Genomic DNA, 19890 nt, shown 5'->3' on the forward strand with positions numbered 1-19890 from the left:
TTAGTAATTGTTGATGATATAAAAAACTTTTAGAAAAATTGCCACTTGGAGAAGTTAAACTTCACAGTTAAAAATTCCATTTCTTCGCATTCTTATTTAAGAAAATTTTCTTTAGCCTCCCCCCCCCCTTCTGATATTCTTACATTTGATGATATCTGTTGTTCTTTCTTTCTTTCTATCATCATCCACTCTCACATTTTGGGCATTTCTTTGTGTGGTTTCCCATGTTTGTTATCAACAATTTTTTTTGAATTCCTTCTCAAGTTTTCAAGTAGAAGAAAGGGTTTAAAAACATAATGTCTGTGTTAATTTTAGTTTATCCAAGTGTGAGCAAACTAAGTTTGCGCCTGAAAATATCTTCAGGTAGTACAACACCAGGAAACTCGTAGCAAAGGTGGACCAAGATAACATCACTCCAATCCCTGTATCTCCCATAATGCAAAACACATCTCCTTGCGGATATGTCTAATGTTATGCATTAAGGGAAGGGCCACTACCCAGACTAGTTTCGACCTTTATTGAGGTCTCAGTCAGTGGGAGCCAGACCCAGAAGTGGAGATACGGCAGAAGCAATGGCGAGGTCATTGCTTACCTTACCCCAGTCCTGAAGATATTTTCAGGCGCAAACTTTGTTTGCTCACACTTGGATAAAGGATTAAACTAAATTTATTATAGTCTAATCAAGTGAAAAATAAACTTTCAATAATGTCTTTGGTTTCCTTTTATTTTATATTTCTTTATTTTATCTTCTGTCTTTTGGAAATATTTTCTCATCTTTTAGTTTCGTAAAATCTGATTTCTATTGCTTTGTTTCCGAGAGACTTGAGTCTTGATCTGTTTTTAGTAAACAAAATCAGGCTATTTCATTTCATATTATTTTGTTTTCATGATGATCTAGAACAGGGGTTCTCAACCTTTTCCAGTGGCGTACCACTATATTTAATTCAAGATATTAGATGTACTACCAGTAATGCAGTGGCTCACGTACTACCAATAGTACGCGTACCACAGGTTGAGAATCCCTGATCTAGAAGATTAATCCTTTTTTGATACTTTAAACCAAGGCGCTTATTAATGACAGATTATACTCTGTACAATCTGTTACAGTTCGTTCTTCTGTATTCTTCCTTTCAGTTAAGCCAAGCGGATCAATCAAAGTTTTCTTCTCTTCCTTCATCAATTTTAGAAAGTGCACCGGTTATTATAAATACCTTTCATCTTTCTATTATTATTATTATTTTTTTTTAAGTTTGCACATTTTTAGAAGCCTTCTTTTAACCCAGATCTTCTCATTACTTGGGCTATTGAAAATCTGCCATGATCTGAGACTTAATTGCAGTGTGAGATTCACGCTTGTTGATGCTTCACGATGAACCCGAACCTTCGCATCCAGAAGGACAAATGTTCCAACATCCATGCACTACATACAAAAGTGCAGAAGCTGCCAATAAATAACTTCACTCATACTTCATGTAATTGTTAAAAATATCACACGATAAATAAATATGGATTTTATTTTTTAATTTTAAAATGAGTATTGTTAATCTTACTTTGAAGGCTTGTTTAACTGCGCCATTGTCAGCGATGTTTTCTCCCTGCGTGTTGATTCCGTTCACCTATAAATACAAGTAAATATAGTAAATATTAATTACATGTTAATTAAAATTAAGTAGTCCACAGGTGGCTTTGTGAAAATGGCATTTTTTTTCCCGGCTGCTTAAATAAAAACGGGTATAGATTCGATTTTAGTCGCCGAGTAGAGGAACGCTTTAGGCATTTCTTGGCTAGTTCCCAAGTTAATCGATCTTTGATACAGGAAAGAAGGGAATTTTTTCTTTTCCAGAAATTCAAGATTTTAATCTCGATTAAAAAAAAATCATTTTATTTGAGAACACAATACATCATACCGGTGGGAAGTTTTCAGTATTGAGACCACATTATGATGTAAATGAAGAGTTTAATAAAAATAAGCAATTAAAATCCGACAAGTTTCGTAAGTGGTAAGACTTACATCATCAGGGATAATGGTCAGGAGTAATGATAAACGTTTTACACAACAAAAGCCTATTAATAATTAATTACACATATTAGATATTTGATAACTTCACAACTGCTACATATTATTGATAAACTAAATGCAATCGATACATTCGTTACTGTGTACGTGTTGGAACATTGCTAGTGTTTATATAAGTATGCATTTATTTAAGTATAAACTGATTGAACAGATTTTGATTGACATCATTAGGAAAGAAAAGAACTCATAAACGGATAAAAAATATACTACGATTTTTGCACATCAGCACCTGGTGTACGTTTTCGGTTCAATACTGAACCGAAAACTGACTACCTATTTTCAGAAAAAAAATATAAGAGCGTTTTCCGGTGTTAACAAATAAAACTTTAATTAACTGTCGAAGAATATCTGCAGGTCCACGAAGGAAGCCAATCACACATCGCACATTCTTCCATTTGCACGAGCAGGATTCCATCCGTAAGCTGCAAGCCAAAGGAAGCAAACATGCGCACTTCGCTTTAGTAAAAATGAAAGTGAGTTCGAATCCCTAGGATTTTTTCGAGTTAACTGACCTCATACGACGGTTTTATCTTGAAAACTCGAGATTTTATTCCTGCAAAATATATAAATCAGTCGAGGAACACTTGCAATTAAGAAACATCAATATACTTACCCCGTTGTATAAGTTGCCTCGTCCATAATTCCAGCTCAACCGTCTTATAGATCCATGATGGTTCAAACATGCTCTTTGACATTTACAAGTTCTACATAACCTCGATTCCGGAGGAGGAACAGAAAGGAATACTGTGCAGCGATGTAGCCCGTGGTTCGTTATTGTCATTCCCATGGAAAGATTCTCGATTCGGCACTTCTAGCAGGGCTGTGTTGTCTCACGCGTGAAAAGTCAAGGTAGGACAAATTTGAGTACACTTTTCAATACTGGGGGCTGGTGAGTGTTTTCTGTGGTCAGCTATTTAATCGATGGCACAAGTTTCAGAGCGACCTATCAAAACGACGGATTCTCCTACTAAAGCAATGGTTTTAACATCGATGAAATAAACGATTCTTACCTGAGATCGCAAATTCAGTTAAGCATTTGCAGGATAAGTTCAATTACCTTTTTTTTTTTACCTGCGGAAGCACGCTACCTAAAACATATCATGACAGAATAATTTACTAAGTAGTCGTAATGGAGAGATGATTGGTTGATACTCGCAATTCAAATCATATTGAGTTTGAATACTGGAATAATTTCCGTACTGGCTGAAATAGCAGCGCATTTCAAAATGAAAGTTCTTCAGTTCATTTACATAACACTGTTAGGAATATAAGTTTAAAATTGAATCTTGGTTTTATGTTTATGCTCTTCTCTTTCTTCGTGATGAAGAAGAAGGATATAGAGAAAACATTTTGTTTTTCCGCATTGAAATCTATGAATGAACAGTCCCCCCCCCCTCACCCTGGAATGTTGTTATCTCATTGTAGAGTTCATCGACGCGTAATACAGAGTGAGTAAGCAGGCCGTCTTTTTAGATCATTTTGCTGCAGTGCTAAGTTGGTCAGTGTTCAGCTGGCGCAGAACTTGCAACTCGATTATTGATGAACGTATCATTTCAATTCCCTTTTTACTGGTGTAGATAACAATAGGGGTGGGTAAGGTAATTATCATTTTTAATATCAACTCACTGGAGGTTACAAACCTGTAACACAGTGGTACCGTGTGTGTGTGTGTGTGTGTGTGTGTGTGTGTGTGTGTGTGTGTGTGTGTGTGTGTGTGTGTGTCGGCAAGTGGTTATGGAAAAAGAAGGAATATTAAAGCTCATCTGAGCACTACAGGTTTCTTGGATAAAAAAAGAGAATAATGGAAACTGTCACCAACCAAATTATGGATTCGATTTGAAGTTAGTGAAAGTTCATTAATGTATGGAAAAAAGAAAACGGGTAAATGCACAGTGTTTCCTTGTGCTTAAGCTGGGTACCCGCAGCACGGATAGAAGAATCCGATGAGAGAAAACCGTCCATCATAACAGCAGTAAACTACTACCAGACAGAAAGATGGCAATCCAGTCACAAAAGAGAGTAGGAAAGATAGTAACTTAGTAATAAAGCCTCGATAGTACTCAAAGGTCTTGGATATATCAAAAGCAATCACGTGAATTTCTCAAACCTTTCCATGACTTTATGTCTATTGGTGGTTAAGATTAGCTAGGAGACCTGCCGTGGAACAAAAGAGATGGAATTCATCTTGGCGATCGGTAATTAATTAATTCATTGGATTCCAGTAGTGAAGAAGGTGGCTGCTAATAACCTTCTTCCTTGTTTTCAAGTGTAAGGGCATTGATGTGCTGACAATGAGACGCTAGTCTCATTGTCAGCACATTTTGATGAACGAGTTTTATCCTCTTTTTTGGGGACAATCTGGATAAAAGTTCCCTTTCATGCTGCAGGGCAGATGCCACATGGGTGTGACAACTTGTGTAGGCTATACAGGTTGAAATTAATTTGGGAGGACAAATTTTAGTTTAGCTAGAGGAATAACATCTGGACCAAAGGACTTATTAGGGTAGAGAATTTGTCTGATGTCTAATGATGAAACAGGAGGAATCCTCTTAGCTCGTGCTATTGATGGAGGAGAAATATTGATGCCAGGAGAAAACTGCCTTATCTTTAGGTTATATTACCATGGTATCAGGATTTGAGAATTGCTTTTATTCTCCTGCTGGTTCTGAAAGGTCTCTTATAAATTTTCCTTGCAGCCTAAATGGAATTTCAGCCGAAGGACAAATGTCGCAGTGTCTTTCAGAATGTGATTTGGAGGCACTTGGGAAAGCGTCACTGATTTAAAACAGTTTGTTGAAGAGTAGTGAAGTCTTGTCTGCTGAACCAATTTATTTTTGAAGTGCAAATAAATTTTATGTGTAGTGAAAAAGGAAATACTGTCCAGAATCGCTTTCCAATAACTTAAATAAAATTAAATAATCAAAAAACTCCTGACATCTTTTATTCTCAACGAGGCGGAACTCTTTTAACGCTAACTTTTGGAAATGTTAGGCAACTGCACTCCATCTTAATTCGTCACTGAGAGTTGAGTTCATGTCTTCCGATGATTTTGAAGACGTTGCGGCTAGAGTACAGCAGACAACACCCTAACTGGTGTGTTGTCCGAAATACTGCGATTTTTTCAGATGATTCTATCATCTGAAATCTGAGTCAGTCGAAGGATTAAATATTCAACTTTCCGGGTGAAACAAATTCTATTCGAAGACAGAAAAAAGTCAAGAAAAAGTTCCTCTAGTCAGTGACCAGAATTAGACCTATAACAGTCTTTTTCTTTTGGTGGTCTAGCCTTATAGAACCAGAAGCGTTGCTGCCGCAAGCTACTCAAGCATTCACTTAAAAGTTATGAAATGTTTACATAATTTAAATTTAAAAGTATAAAAATTAAACTGCTATTAAATAAATGAAAGCGTAAGTGAAACGTTCTGCAATAGTTTACAACCCCTTGGATTGTATGATGAACTCTTTTTTATTTAAATGAGAACCTTACCTTCATGCCAACGTCTTCCATTACGTAGTTGCCATATTGTTTTATCATGCAATCGGCTTTCTCTTGGAAACGTGCTAATGCTTCGGGATTCCACCACTGCTTCAGATTTCCGTACTGGTCGAACTGACGGCCTGCAAATATAAATGGATTTTATCTTTACGCAGTAACGTCGTAAATTCTTTTAGAGAGATAGTTGCCTCTAATTTACCTCTTTGTACAATGAAGCAATTGCGCAAACACAAAAAAATAGTCACGAAATATTAAACGTAACATTAAATTAAAATTAAGCTACTTTCTATCACAGTAATTAATAGACAAATTGAGCTCATTGTGAAACATTCTAAGAGTAACAACAACAATAATTTTCGAGTTCCAAAATACTCTTCATTTTCGGCCTTCGGTATAAAGTAGCAGTCGCCTTCTGATTAAAACGAATCTTACATACCTACACTATCATGATGGCATATAGCATGGACAATCAGTAACTACACTAATTCATACGGTAAAACAACGAAACAGTTATAAGCAGACAAACTTTGACACAATATAAAACATCCAACTTCCTGTGTAGATCTAAAGAGTGCCCCTGTACTCCAGGTCTGGTGATAGTAATGCCTCGCGAATCCAGAACTTCAGTATTTCCTGAAAACTGTATACAATAACATTATATTAATTAAATGTGTCATTCCTATTTATGAACTATTTTAATTAATAATAGGAGGTCTTGTTTATCACAGGATGATCCCGAGAGATCCGCATGTCCTAACATGTGAAAGATGTGGAAAAGAAGAGACATTTGCGGATGGAAATGCCATGGACACCTACACAATGCAATATAAAACCAAGACATCATCTTACATCAAGTCAAGTCATCGAACATCGAACATTAGAGTCCTGTTAACTGTGGTACAGTAAGTATCTATTGTCATTTAGCTTAAAACTACGAATCTAAATGAGATAACAAACATTCATCTTCATATTTATCAAGGATTGATTTTGAAAGATGTGTATATAATTCGTATTGACAGCTTCTGCTGCTAACATTATTGTGTATATCGGCATTATTTTTATGCATAAGTATACAGAAATATATGAAGAAACAAAAAAATAAAGAAAAGGAAAAATAAGCAATTGTTCTTTAAGAGATGCTTGTGTATTCTCTTTTCCATTGAACAGCAAAATCCCTCACAGAAGATTGGAATTATGAAAACTTTATTACGACGTGCTCACATTATGTGTTCTACGGCAAGAACTCTTAAATATCAAACGATATACAGAACTTAATGACCCCTCACAACGTCTTTTTTATTCCTATAATCCTACCTCAAATAACAAAGAAACAGTACATAAAGTCCGTGTGTAATACATTTTCTGGCATCTCAGAAACAGTTTCTAGAATTCTTAAGAAATATAATTTAGTCGCAACATTTATTCAACAGGAATATTTATTCCTGTCCACAAAGTACCATCATATTCTAATGACAAACGTTCTTTTTTGCTCTTCTGGCATTTACCAAGTTCCTTGTGGATGTCACCGTTTTACCTTCGGACAAACTTGCCGTTCACTGGAAAAGAGAATAGAAGCGTATCATTCTTACATTATCAACAGGAAATGTGAGAAATCTGGCCTTGTATGGAATAGATACAGACCACAATATCCTATAGTTGGAAACGCACTTACTTCATCTGTGTCGCTATAAATTCGAACGTTAATTTAAAGAAAGGCCTTACTTCACCATCCGAACTTGAATCGGAACGACTGCCTCTCACTATCTCAGATATGGGAGAGTCGTATTCTAATCACACATCATTAAATTTTTTTTTGAATTAATAATCCAGTGTTTCCTCAGTTATCTGCGTTGCTTGATGTATAACATCACGTGGCTCTTACTGTTTCAAATCAATCCATTGATTTGAAACAGTATATATACACACACACACACACTATGTACCAATAATTGTCCGGACACCCCTGTTATTTTAAGTTATAGAACATTCCAGGTTTGTTAATAGCATAAAAACAGGTGTACACATAATAGGAAGAGGTATTTCATCGTAGCAGTTGAATGTGGTATGGCCACACGACGTGAACTCAGTGACTTTTAGAGAGGTGTCATCGTGGGCTGTCACACTGGTCGCATGTCCATACGTGCTTTTTCCACTCAACTGGAGCATCCAGAATCAACGGTTGGTAATGTGATCAACAAATGGAGATGTTCTGGTATCACTAGTGCAGGAAAACACCCAGGGCGGCCACTGAAAATGGGTAACAGGGACAGTAGGGTGTTAAAAAGGGTGGCACGCAAAGGGTACAATCGGCACAGACCATCCAAGTGATGAGTTCCAGAGCACTAGTAACACCACGGTCAGCTCTAATACTGGAAGAAAAGAACTCCATTTACTGGGTTTCCACGGAAGAGCAGCGGAACATCACAACAACGAACAAGGCGGCTCGTCTGGCCTGGTGCAAAGAGTATGTGAACTGGACCACTGGAAAACGGTACTCTGGGTCGATGAATCAAGGTTCACCTCTTTCCAGTCTGATAACGGACTTTGGGTGTGTAGGCAGCCTGATGACGTAACGCTTGTTACCACAGTGTGTTGTACCCACAGTGAAGGTTGGTGGTGGTAGAGGGGTAATGGTGTTGGGTGTATTCAACTGGTTTGGAGTGGGACAGCTGGTTGTTGTCCGTGGTTCTATGAAGGCAACTCACTACTGATATTCTGGATAATCAGAAAATGTTGCTGCCTATACTGTGGAGTTTTTATAGAACGGACCCGTGTTACTATCAAGATGACAATGCCCCATGCCACAAAGCTGCAGCTGTTATGGAATGGTATGAAGAGATGAGTGTTAAACAACTGCCCTGGCCTGCGCAGATTCCTAATGTTCACCCCATCGAACACCTGTAGGACGAATTGGAGCTGTGATTAAGGGACAGAGTAGCACGTCCTCGATTTGTCCCTGAACTCAGTGCTACTTTGACGGAGGAATGGAGACAAATTCCACTTGATGGGTACCGCACATTGGTGGAAAGCCTCCGTCAAAGGGTGCAGGAAGTGATCAAAACCAAAGGTGAACATATCCGATATTAGGGTTCGCCTGATGGTATTAATTGTAAATTGTTAAAGTGTCCAGACAATTATCGTAGATAGTGTATACATGTACAAAAATATACATATACACGCATATATAACAATTTGGAAAAGTGTTGGACCTATTTGGAATATATATTAATATTTGCAGATGACCAGATTATTTTAGCTACATCAAAAGATGATTTATAAAGATCAGTAAAATCGTAAAATAACGAAAACAATAATGATATAATGATAAAATAACGAAGGAGAAAATCTAGGAAGAAGTAGAACAATGATATACAATAACATATCAGAACATGTGAATACTTTCAAATATACACGGGATATTTACTGTATCTTCCTAGGATGGAAAATATATAGATATTAATATATAAAATTTTGATAATGTAAATATAAGCCACCCTTGCTATGAAACATATTTCATTCGACTATACACAGTAATATGTTATCTAAATGTAGCTTTATTATATGAAAACTAAACGTGAATAATGAACCTGGTACAGACTCTCAGTAATACCAACCTCTGTCATCGAATCCATGAGTTATTTCGTGACCAATTACTACTCCAATTCCACCATAATTTAGATACCTGAAATAAAGAACGTATGTGAGAATAGAAGATAATGCAAACATTGCTTGCAACTATTAATTTTCATTAACAGCCCCACCTCCCGTACACAACTTTCTGTCGTAGCGGGATGGTACACTTGGTTTATCATTTTAAATTGGAAATTAAAACTTTATATAATAGTGTGATTTGTTTTATATCACAAATAGTGATATTTAAGAGACCAAAACTTGAAGTTACAATAAAATATTTAAATGGATCGGTTACCTGGGATAATTTTGATGATAAAGAGGTGGCCGCAAGATCCCAGCAGGAATAGCTGAAAGATATAATAATCGCTTGCTTCATAAGTGTAAACAGAATTATTCAATTAAAATGCAAACCATATAGCAAAATATTATAAAAATCATTAACGAATTTTTATCCCCAAAGGAAGTAAGCGCCTTTCGGGCATAAAAATCTCTTTTAGTGCTAATTTTTGAAAATCAGTAGGTAGCCTGCTCCACCTTAATTGCCACTAATAGCTGAGTTCATGGATACAGACAATTTATACTGACTGGTGAAGCGAATACTGTAGATGATCGCTACTACCTCGCTATTCCTAAATCCTTACCAGCGTCATTGTATGAAATAACTGGAGTACTGTGGTCAATTTTCTGAGTTTCTGGATTAAATACGGAGTTTCTGTGAGAAGAAACTATACATTTGCACCACAGTTCCGGCTGGAAAAAAAAACCTAGCAGTGATAAGAATCTGATTTACATCCTTTGTCCAAAAAGAAATCGAACTTTTCGAAAATAGAAGAAACTAGTGGCGCCACCTGTTGTATCTTTTTGTTGTCGAAAGAGGCAACCTTCATTGGTGTTGTGTCAACTGTTTATGACATTTGTTTCATTAGAAGCCGAGTCATAGTGCCAAGAGTGAAAGTGTGTTTTGACGAACGGTCGGTCGTCACGATATTCATGCTGTACGTGACGAATTCTCATTATCAATCGCTTCAAAACTTCGAGATAAAACTCACTATTGACTCTTTAGCCAGGCGGAACAAATTCTTTGTGGATAATGCCCTTTGAATCGTAGAAAGAAATCGGCACTGTCTTTACTTTTGACTTCTCCAAGCGACTTTTTTTCGGATGCCACTCTTCTGGTCGTCTCTACTCAGCACCCTGGCGCTTTGTTTCGGGCTCATACTTGTGGGGAACAAATCGCGAATTCAGTTTACGAAGGCCCAAACTCTCGGTCAGTTGATTTTGGAATCCCCAATTCATCTTCAATCAATCTCACGGATGATTTTGGGTTTTCTTTTATGAAAATCACGCACTTTTTGGATGTTAACTTCGCTCAGTCCAGTTTTTGGACGGCCTGGCTTTTCGTCGTCCTCAAGCGTCTCACGACCACTTTGAAATCTCTTAAACCACTTGTAAACTTGAGTACCGGATAAGTATTCATCACCGTATGCTTTTTGATGCATTTCGGTAAAACGTTTACCAAGTTTAACACAAAAGTCAATCGCAGCTCTCTGTTTCAAACTCATTTTCCGACCGTTCGTCAAAACACACTGTCACTCTTGGCATTAACTCGGCTTCTAAGGAAACAAATGCCATAAACAGTTGACACAACACTAATGAAGATTGCCGCTTTCGACACCGAAAAGATACAACAGGTGACGCCACTAGTTTCTTTTAGTTTCGAAAAGTTCGGTTTCTTTTTGGACAGATGGTATATAACTGTATGAAGGTCTATCGTTATGGAAGCGTGAGGAACCACAGGCAATTCTTGAAATATTAATTTATAATAATGAGGTTTAGAATTTTTTCCCCTCTGGGGAAACACGGTTTGAATTCGGTCTGGAACACGAAGAATCTTTATAAGGATCTTTTCATCTGAGGGTAAGCTACTGAAGGTAAATCACAATGAAAATACTTGGAAACTTTTAAAACGAAAGTTATTACTTTACATCAGCAGTATCACCGATCCAAAATTAATTATAGTTTTCAAAGCACATTATGTTCGATTGCTTCATTTATCGGCCCGCATATACTGCACTGGTTCATTCAATTCATCATCAGATTCATCGTATGTACATGAATTTAATCTGATTATGATAGGAACCGTATGGACTCCATCGCACCGCAAAGTGCATACAGAGTGGCAGGCAGAATTACTACAATAACAACCGATCCCATAGATTTAGAGAACTTAATCGATTATAATCTACCGTAATCCGACTATCATATAAAGATGACGCTGTGGGAAAGAATGGTTGGAGATGTTGCCTAGTTTTTGGAATGCGAGATTCGAAAATCCCTAGCATATATTGCTGACGCCATAAACTAATCACTCAACACTTTTCGAGGTTGTTGTGTATTTACGGTGGATGTAGTTTACTAGTCCTTTTCGAGAACATTTTACAACCCTGCTTATGCATGGTTACCAAAGTGTTCTCGTCTGTGTTAATATTAATCACACGAGTAAAGTGAAGAAGTAGACATACTTACTGATAAAATTTCTCGACCTCGTGTAGAAGGCATTCACAACAGCTGGTGCGCTGACCCATCTACAGTGGAAATAACGCAAGAATCAAAATTCTACCTACAAATATCTGTAATGCTAAAAGGCTATGAAGGGTTTTTTTTTGTGTGTGTGTGTGTGTGTTCAGTTTCGTGTTATTTAGTTATGGTTTAAATTTTTGACAGCTCTTAATACATAATAATTTTTGCAAAATAATACGTTAAATTTCGTGTTACGAACTCCAAACCTATGATCGGCAACTGTCTTCCATATGCTGAAATTGAAAATTATTTATAGAATGTTAAGTATATTAAATTAAATTAAAGTAATTAATCTTTAATTAAAAGAAGGACGTATTTAAAAATAACTGAAAAGCATCGGATTATAAATATTTAATTAAAATGGATACCCACATTTACTTTTGTAAAGGTATTTAGAATTGCATGCCTTAATTCCAATGTTTAATAATATTAAATCCAGTGATAGAATGTTTGAATAAAGTTATGTAGTGGGGAAAAAAATGAAGGAAAATCAAGGAGTATGCGAGATAGCTTTACTTACTGCGTCTTGTCCACTGGTGTTCTCAGTTTCATTTGATCTCGTAAGTTGGAATGTCTCAGGTTGTTGAGGACGTTCTCGAAATAAGTATCCGGTTTGAATTCTACCTAGAGCAAAATCACACGAGATGATACTTTGCCAAAATCCGTTGAATGTATTTAATGATTCACACACACACACACACACACCAATTTTTTTCTGTTCTTGTAATAAATACTCAGGCAACAATAATTATAATAAATGTAAAGAATAGCATTATTATTAAATGCTATTCTTTACATTTTTGGAATAAGTGAATGGTTTCTTCTAAAATATACAAAAACGAAAGAAACCAATTTTGTGCACTATTCACAACAGTCCCAGATTTTATCAAAATTAAGACAGTCATGGTTGTCCTAATGCCGTCAGAGCCAACTTAAGGTACAGTTAAACGGTGGAAGCTGTGATAATCTCAGCAGGTCCACTTTCGTTAACTATTATCCAAAGGGCATAGCATATATACGCACTGTGATGAAACGAATCAAATGTATACACGCGAAGGCCTAATTAAAAGTTTGTAATAGGCTTTCTTTCTTCTTCTTCTTTTTTTTTTTTTTTCCAAATCCAAGTAATGCCATTGATCATAGCCATCTTTAATTTCTTCCGTTGCCTGTATATCATTGATTCTTAAAAAAAAAAAAAAAAAAAAAAAAAAAAAGACAAGAAATCGTTTTCGAAAGAAGGGAAAAACCACAGAAAACAAACAGGTAGATCGGGTATGTGTGTGTGTGTGTGTGTGTGTGTGTGTGTGTGTGTGTGTGTGTGTGTGGAGGGGGAGGGATGCTAATTTGTATAACAGTATTTGGGCAGATAAAATGGCTCCAGTGATTGTGATCTCCTGCCATCATAAGCTTGAGCAACATCTCGTGTACATTTTTGTTATTACCTGCTAAAATGGTAGTATGGTACGCCCACAGATACGAAACTCTTCGACACTTCTGCGCATGTCAGAAGAAGGAGAATCCATTCCGATAATAGGGTAATCAATCCGTAATGTGGGATGAGTTGTTTATTATTACACGTCGGAAAGTTAACTTCTCTTTTATGATCATTCTAGTTTTTAAAGTGGTGACTATTTTGCTTGTATAACAGTTAGAAAATTTTACGTATAAAGCACGTGATTTCGCGTGTTGGTAACCAATTCTTGCATCGCCTTATTTCTTTTTCCCTTTTCAACATAAATTGTCTCTTCTTGGCAGTCTTTCCAACGACAGCCCTCGCTTATGTGGTCGGACTATAATAGTCTTATGACGAGATGCTGGCTTCTGATGGTCATAACATATTTCTTAAATATTGTAAAATATTCAGTTAACAAAGTGACTAATTTCACAGGTAATTACTTAAAGTTTACTGGGGAGAATCACTATATCTGCATTCCCTTTTGTTTTTAAGACTATCTAAGATTAGTTTTGTAATCTTTGTGTATATTAAAACTAAAAACTAAGAATCAACACGAACAATGTTATACATTATTCGTGTTGATTCTTACAAGAACAAAAATAGGAAGGCTGAGTGTCTTCTAGATTTTTTCTTGGGAACACAAATAAAAATCGCAAATTCTTATTTTTCAACTTCTAGTGACGTTACAGGAAACTAAATTAATTCGATTAAGTCGATTAAGAACTTAGTGAAATACAGTTCGAAGAAATGTATACAGTTTACGTGTAACGTAGTTAAAGTCTATCCAGTGTCAAATTTCTGCACGGACTTACAATCCGTTTAGTTTCCTATAACGTCACAAATGATTAACAATTGTTAATATATATATTATTAACACTTGTTAATCCTTATTTGCGGATTAAAACATTATGTAAACAGAATAATAAGAAATAATTGATATCAAGTTTTATGTGGTTTTACAAGAGACACACACACAAGTGTTATTAGCAGAACGAGATTAAACATCTGCTTACCCCTTCGTAGTCCTTATCCAGCTCATTAGGGTCGTTCAGGTATTCTGGAAAACCGATCTTCTGACTCATCATCTCTGCCTGGAATTTTGAAAGTTGGGTTATTACAACATACAGAAGTGCGAATGAAATTTAATCGTGTGGTATTAGTACGGCGATCGCATTCTCAGAACTTTATTATCATATATTTCATCATAAATCGAGAAACTCACCTTTCCGTGGAGCTCGCAAACAAACTAATGTTCTTGGGAATAATCTCATTCATCTAAACCGTTTCTGATATTGCTTTCCACACCGTGTTTGTATTAAGTCTGTTAATCATTTTGTTCGAAGGCGTTGGTTTGTTTATTCAACGAAGAACGAGTTTTCCTATGAGAAAAACGAAGGCAACGACACGATATGAATGATGGTGTTAAACATGCTGTTGGTTATTTTAAGTGCCGTTCGTGAGATGCACTGAGAACTATTATCATTCACCTGAAAAGGACGGAAGTTGTTTCTGAAAGTTTGATGGATGTGAAAAATTTAAGTGGTCGGACTATAATACGGTGAAGGACCAGATTCGTATGGGAATGGGACATGTCAGCTAGGACTGCGAGCCGTTGCCCTCGTTGCGATGAAGGCTGTGGAGGAAGCAGTCACAGTGGAAGTACTCGAAAGATATATCAGCGGACTTCTGCACGAAAGGCCGGGATTAAAGGAGGACAAGTAGCTACTCGTATTTTTTACAGGCTTGGAGGAAAGTGTGAAAAAAAAACGATGGAAAGTGATTCAACGAAACAGCTTCTATGAGAATACCTATAGAAAAAGGCATAAGACAGAACATCTGGGGCAATGTTGCTTTTCGAATGTCCATGGTATATTCTACATTATAAACTATACAGATATATGCATTATCCTTCCAGAAGTATTCGGACACCTGAATACATCATACGCAAATATACTCTTTGTCGTGATACAGAGAAAACGAGCATCGTGCTAGCCGAAATTAAAAGGACTGCCTGATTTCATCTCTGCTCATACTTGACGACGCAAACGTCCACCACGTTGAACACAAGCAAAAGGTTCAACGCTACCTTACACGCCTGAGCATTTGACACATTTGACACTGTGAATATTTTCACAGTGAAAGAAAGAGACTTAAGGCTGGTCACCTGTAATGCTAAAAATATTCTACCTACAACCATATCATATAATTATCCATATATAAGAAAAAGACGAGTGTATGTACTGCTCGCAGAGCGTTGCTGTAGCAAAGATTTTATGGCAGCTGCAGCCTACTCATCTCTGACCATAAAGATTAACGCCTTCTTAATGGTTGCATTAGTGTTAATGCCATTCCCTCAGAAGTTCCATTTTTGGAACGTGGAAAGGCATTTTCTAGAGCGACACATCTCTCAAAAGAATGTCTTCGCCCCTTATGGAAGAATGTGGATCTAGCAAATGTTTCAAAAGGATTCGTAGATAGAATTTGTTTCTAGTAAATCTCCATGTTCAAGAACTGATTTTCAATGGGGGATGAACTGGCTGAATCACACTTTAAATTGTAATTCCATTCAGCAGCATGTGTGGATGGAAACGCTTCACTAGCTATCGGAAAGATGTTCTGCAATGGGTATGACGATGCATTCCCGTTTTTCAAATGTCAGAAACTCGTATGGTACAAAATATGGCACTTTGAATATTTGCTATACTGTAGGCTAAAGCTGAACTTCCATCACATTAAAAACATATAAGTAGTCATTTGTCATCTGATTTTCTTTGTGTGCACAAAGAGAAAAGAAGCGAAGAACACAAAAATATTGGATTCTTTGCTTGAGGTAGTACCAAAGCTGTTCTTGATAAAGGTGAGTTCGTTTGTTTAGAGCGGAACCCTTTATTTTTTGAGGCATATTTATTAGTGGTCCAATTTGTCCGGACTCTAGTCGGAGAACAAGATGTTTCATCATGTGCAGATCCTTCTTGTCAACTTGCATCAAGCTATCTTTCAATGTAGTATTTAATTTAGTCCGTTGTTGATCAACACGGCTATTGACATCATACGGCTATTGAACAAAATTACTTGCTACAAAATATAAGACTTATTGTTCATTGAAATTACTTGCTCTCAGGAGTCCTTCCTGTTTCCCATGAAATTGTGGCATTCCTACAATCGTTCTTGGATGTCCACAAGGCTGGAGCGGCCACAGAGATTGGTGTCCCCTCACATGCAATGTTTCACATTCATAATGCGCAGCACTGTACTGGGATGGGGTGGGGTTCCATAATCTCAAATCAAAGTGCCGAAGAGAGAGAGAGAGAGACTGCTACGCGCTAGTGAACCACTGCTTGGATTTTCATATTGATAAAGTGATGAATCCCCGCTAGCTCTGGTCATTGAGGAAAGGACTATGAACGCCGTGAAAGGAAAAGTTGGATGTGAACAAATTCCATACAATCGAACAGCTGAAGGAGAACATTTGTGCAGACATTAAGGCGCTGCAGCCAGAAACGTTAACACCTATCATTGAGCATGCCTTACAAAGGGCCGTTTTTGTGAAGCCGAAAATGGAAGTCATTTACGTAATGTGGTTTTTCAGGAGTAATTAAACAAAAATCTCCAGGTTCTGTATTTTATTATAACAAAAAAAATAATAAAAATAAATTATTAAATAACAAAAAGTTAGATGTTTAAGCTCCTTCGTGACTTACGGAACATCCTGTAAACGGCTTCATCAAATCAGTGTTGCACGTTCAATATCTTCTGCTGTATATGATTAGAATAAAGTTGTATTCTAATCAATGATTAGGTTTCATTTCGGAGGGGCCTATTTGTGTTAATATGCGTTCATAACAGAATTATCTGGAAGAAAAACAGAAAAATATGCGCGCGCGCACGAAATAATATAGGCTGGAGACACAAATCGGGTGTTATGCTAGTATTATTCCTTTATGGCAATAATTGGTATTATTTATACGAAACAGGAAGTCACATTCCGTGATCCTGTCCCCTCTTCCATATTCCATGTCCTCTGATTAGTAAAAATCCGTTAGTTTTTTTTTTTTTTATGTTGCATTGGCAATTGACTTTCTAACAAACAAAGAACAATCACTTATTGGAGTAAGAGTTACTTATTCACAGACGCCGTATAGTTACTCCCATATCTCCTTTTGTTTTTGAGAGTGGAACCTTCTGCTAGAAGCAGTGGTAGATTCGCAGAATTCCCTTTCCACATGGGTTGTAAGACAATCACAAACATTCATGTCCACAGCGGGATTCGAACCCGCTGCCTCTTGCCTGAAGAACGGATACGCCAACTATTCTGCCGGTTAACCAGGTCGGCACTTATTTGGAGGTAAAATAAAATAAAATAAAATAAAAACCAGTAGCAGATGAATTAATAAATTTCTTAACTATTAAGTATCATTTAAGTTTCTCAAATGATGAGAATAATTTTCCACTCAATGCATAGAAATATTAATTAAATGATTGAAATATTAAACCCAGTTTATATACAACTTTATATACAACCCAGTCCCAATGCATTAATGAGATTTTATGTTTTATCAAACGATTAAGATGGACCACGTTAAAGAGTGGCCCCTTATAAGCATACTTTACTGGCTATATTAGAATTTTGATTGTTCATTTAAGATAATAGGAATTAAAACTGAAGAATATATGAAATGTTTGAAGATGTGTAAAGTATTTTCATTAAGACCGAAATATGTGTACGAGGAAGGGCTGTTTCTTAGAGGAAGTTTGCAGAAACAAGTATACTTAAAGTGCCAAAGATTGCCTACTCAGTTGAAAATACGACTGCATGTTACGCTACATTAGATTCGCATTGCTGTCTTAATGGGCGTGTCTGCTTCATCCGATTTTTTTTTTTAAAAAAAGGTTCAGATTGATTACGACAAGTACTGAAATTTAATCACAATCGAGTTTTTGTAGTAGGGATATCGAGGAAACACTTCTAGTCTCGATGATACAATTCCTTCATCAGTTTATCTATTGAATCTTTGGGCAGTTTTGAACCGAGTCATGCCACCTAATGTAATCGACTAGTGCGTAAGAATGGCGAGGATCTCTTGATCAAAGTACATGCCTCAGGACTCCGGGCTGTAACTGGATCAGTAATATTAAGCTCAGGAAGAGCCGAAAAGTGTATTGCCATGATATTCTGCACGTGGAAAGAGGGCAGAGGGAGGAATCGTAGTTATGCCATCGCTTCAAAGTATTTGTAGCTACGTTCTCACAGAAAAGAGCCCAACTCCCAAAGGTACTAAGGTTATGAGTCGGATATTTACATCAAGGAAAAGAAGTGGAAATTCCGTTGTCCAAATCATTAGTAGGCCCACATATAGAATAATATTGTGCATAGATATGAAGAGAGAGAGAGAGAGAGAGAGAGAGAGAGATCTAGTAATTGGAATTCAGAATGTGTCTTATATTGAAAAGATTTGCAAGTTGTAATTATTAAGCAGCGGTCTCAGGGATGTGATGCAAAAATGTTTAGACGTAAATCGAGTGCACTGAAAGATTAAATATTTATTATTTTGGAATTGGAAGGGCAGATTCAAGTTGATCAGGTAATTGAACAGCAGAATCACTTTAACGAGCTACAGTTTAGAGGATTTTGCACTATGTGAAATAAATTACCTGACAGTCATATTATTATTATTATTATTTTTATTACGAGAGACCTCCAAGGAGTCAGGAACTTATCTAGGGAGGCGATACTGTGACATCAGAATTGTTCTTGAATTCATTCACGCTACTTGCACGCACACACACACGCACACACAAAAGCAATCCATTCCAATCACACCACCCTATGAGAGAAAAATCTAGCCCTCACCCCCTTCTTGGCAGCCTTCATTCTCAGCTTCCAAGGATACCCTCTCATCCTTTCCCAACCGTCCATAAATTGAAAAATTCCATCAACTGAATTCCTGTACGACCCTTTCAGAAGTTCGTAAGTTTCAATCTTATCACCCCCTCTTTCTCCTGTCTGCTATCTGGCTATAGTCTACAAATTCTTAATCTGTCTTCACAATCAGTATTCCATGATCCCGATATCATTTTTAAACTCTCCTTTGCACTCTCTCCAATATATCATAATCACCGTGGAAACCAGGAGACCAGACCTGCGCACAATAGTCCAAATGAGGTCTTATCAAAATAAAGAGGCAAAATAAGTGGGCAGTTAAAATAAAATTAAATTAAAGGGTATTTAAAAAATAACTTGTTGAACTAACATATTTATTCTTGTTTGGTTGACTTTGGAATACATTCTCGCTTAGTTTTTTTTTCTTTTTTCCCTCTAATAGTTGATGATCGCGTCTCTCACCAGGTGCTTCTCTGTTTAAGCGGATTGATGTGAAATTTATTTTTTGTTTATCGTGCCATTGTGATCTCATACAATACATTACTTAACGCATAATAATTCTCATAATTACTATTTAGATTTAAAACTCAGTTTTAACTGAAAATCAGCTCCAGAGATTTTTTTTCCCTTGCATTTGAAAATAAACTCACGAACGTTGTGTAATCGAAATAATTTTCGGGGAAGTGCTTGCACCAGCTTGCCAACAACGGAATTCACTCCGTCACCGAGTTTGTGTTCTTTGCCAAAATGTGAAATGAAGTCGAACA

At 36.7% G+C, this 19890-nt stretch overlaps 1 protein-coding gene across 1 annotated transcript in view; it reads right to left on the bottom strand.

The window, feature by feature from the left end:
* The window catches only part of LOC150107773 (neprilysin-1-like), a 129952-nt gene that overhangs the window by 10634 nt on the left and 99428 nt on the right, over window positions 1–19890 (bottom strand). The window contains exons 13-19 of the mRNA XM_090392040.1: window positions 14256–14333; window positions 12307–12410; window positions 11733–11791; window positions 9502–9553; window positions 9188–9255; window positions 5565–5695; window positions 1551–1616 (exon numbers count right to left, since the gene is read on the bottom strand). Of these exons, the coding sequence (XP_090248166.1) occupies window positions 1551–1616; window positions 5565–5695; window positions 9188–9255; window positions 9502–9553; window positions 11733–11791; window positions 12307–12410; window positions 14256–14333 (558 nt within the window). The remainder of the gene's footprint in view (window positions 1–1550; window positions 1617–5564; window positions 5696–9187; window positions 9256–9501; window positions 9554–11732; window positions 11792–12306; window positions 12411–14255; window positions 14334–19890) is intronic.

The sequence above is a fragment of the Typopeltis vanoorti genome, chromosome 4 (genome assembly GCF_054136105.1).
Source record: "Typopeltis vanoorti isolate ZY-2024b chromosome 4, IOZ_Tvanoo_1.0, whole genome shotgun sequence".
Taxonomy (NCBI): domain Eukaryota; kingdom Metazoa; phylum Arthropoda; class Arachnida; order Uropygi; family Thelyphonidae; genus Typopeltis; species Typopeltis vanoorti.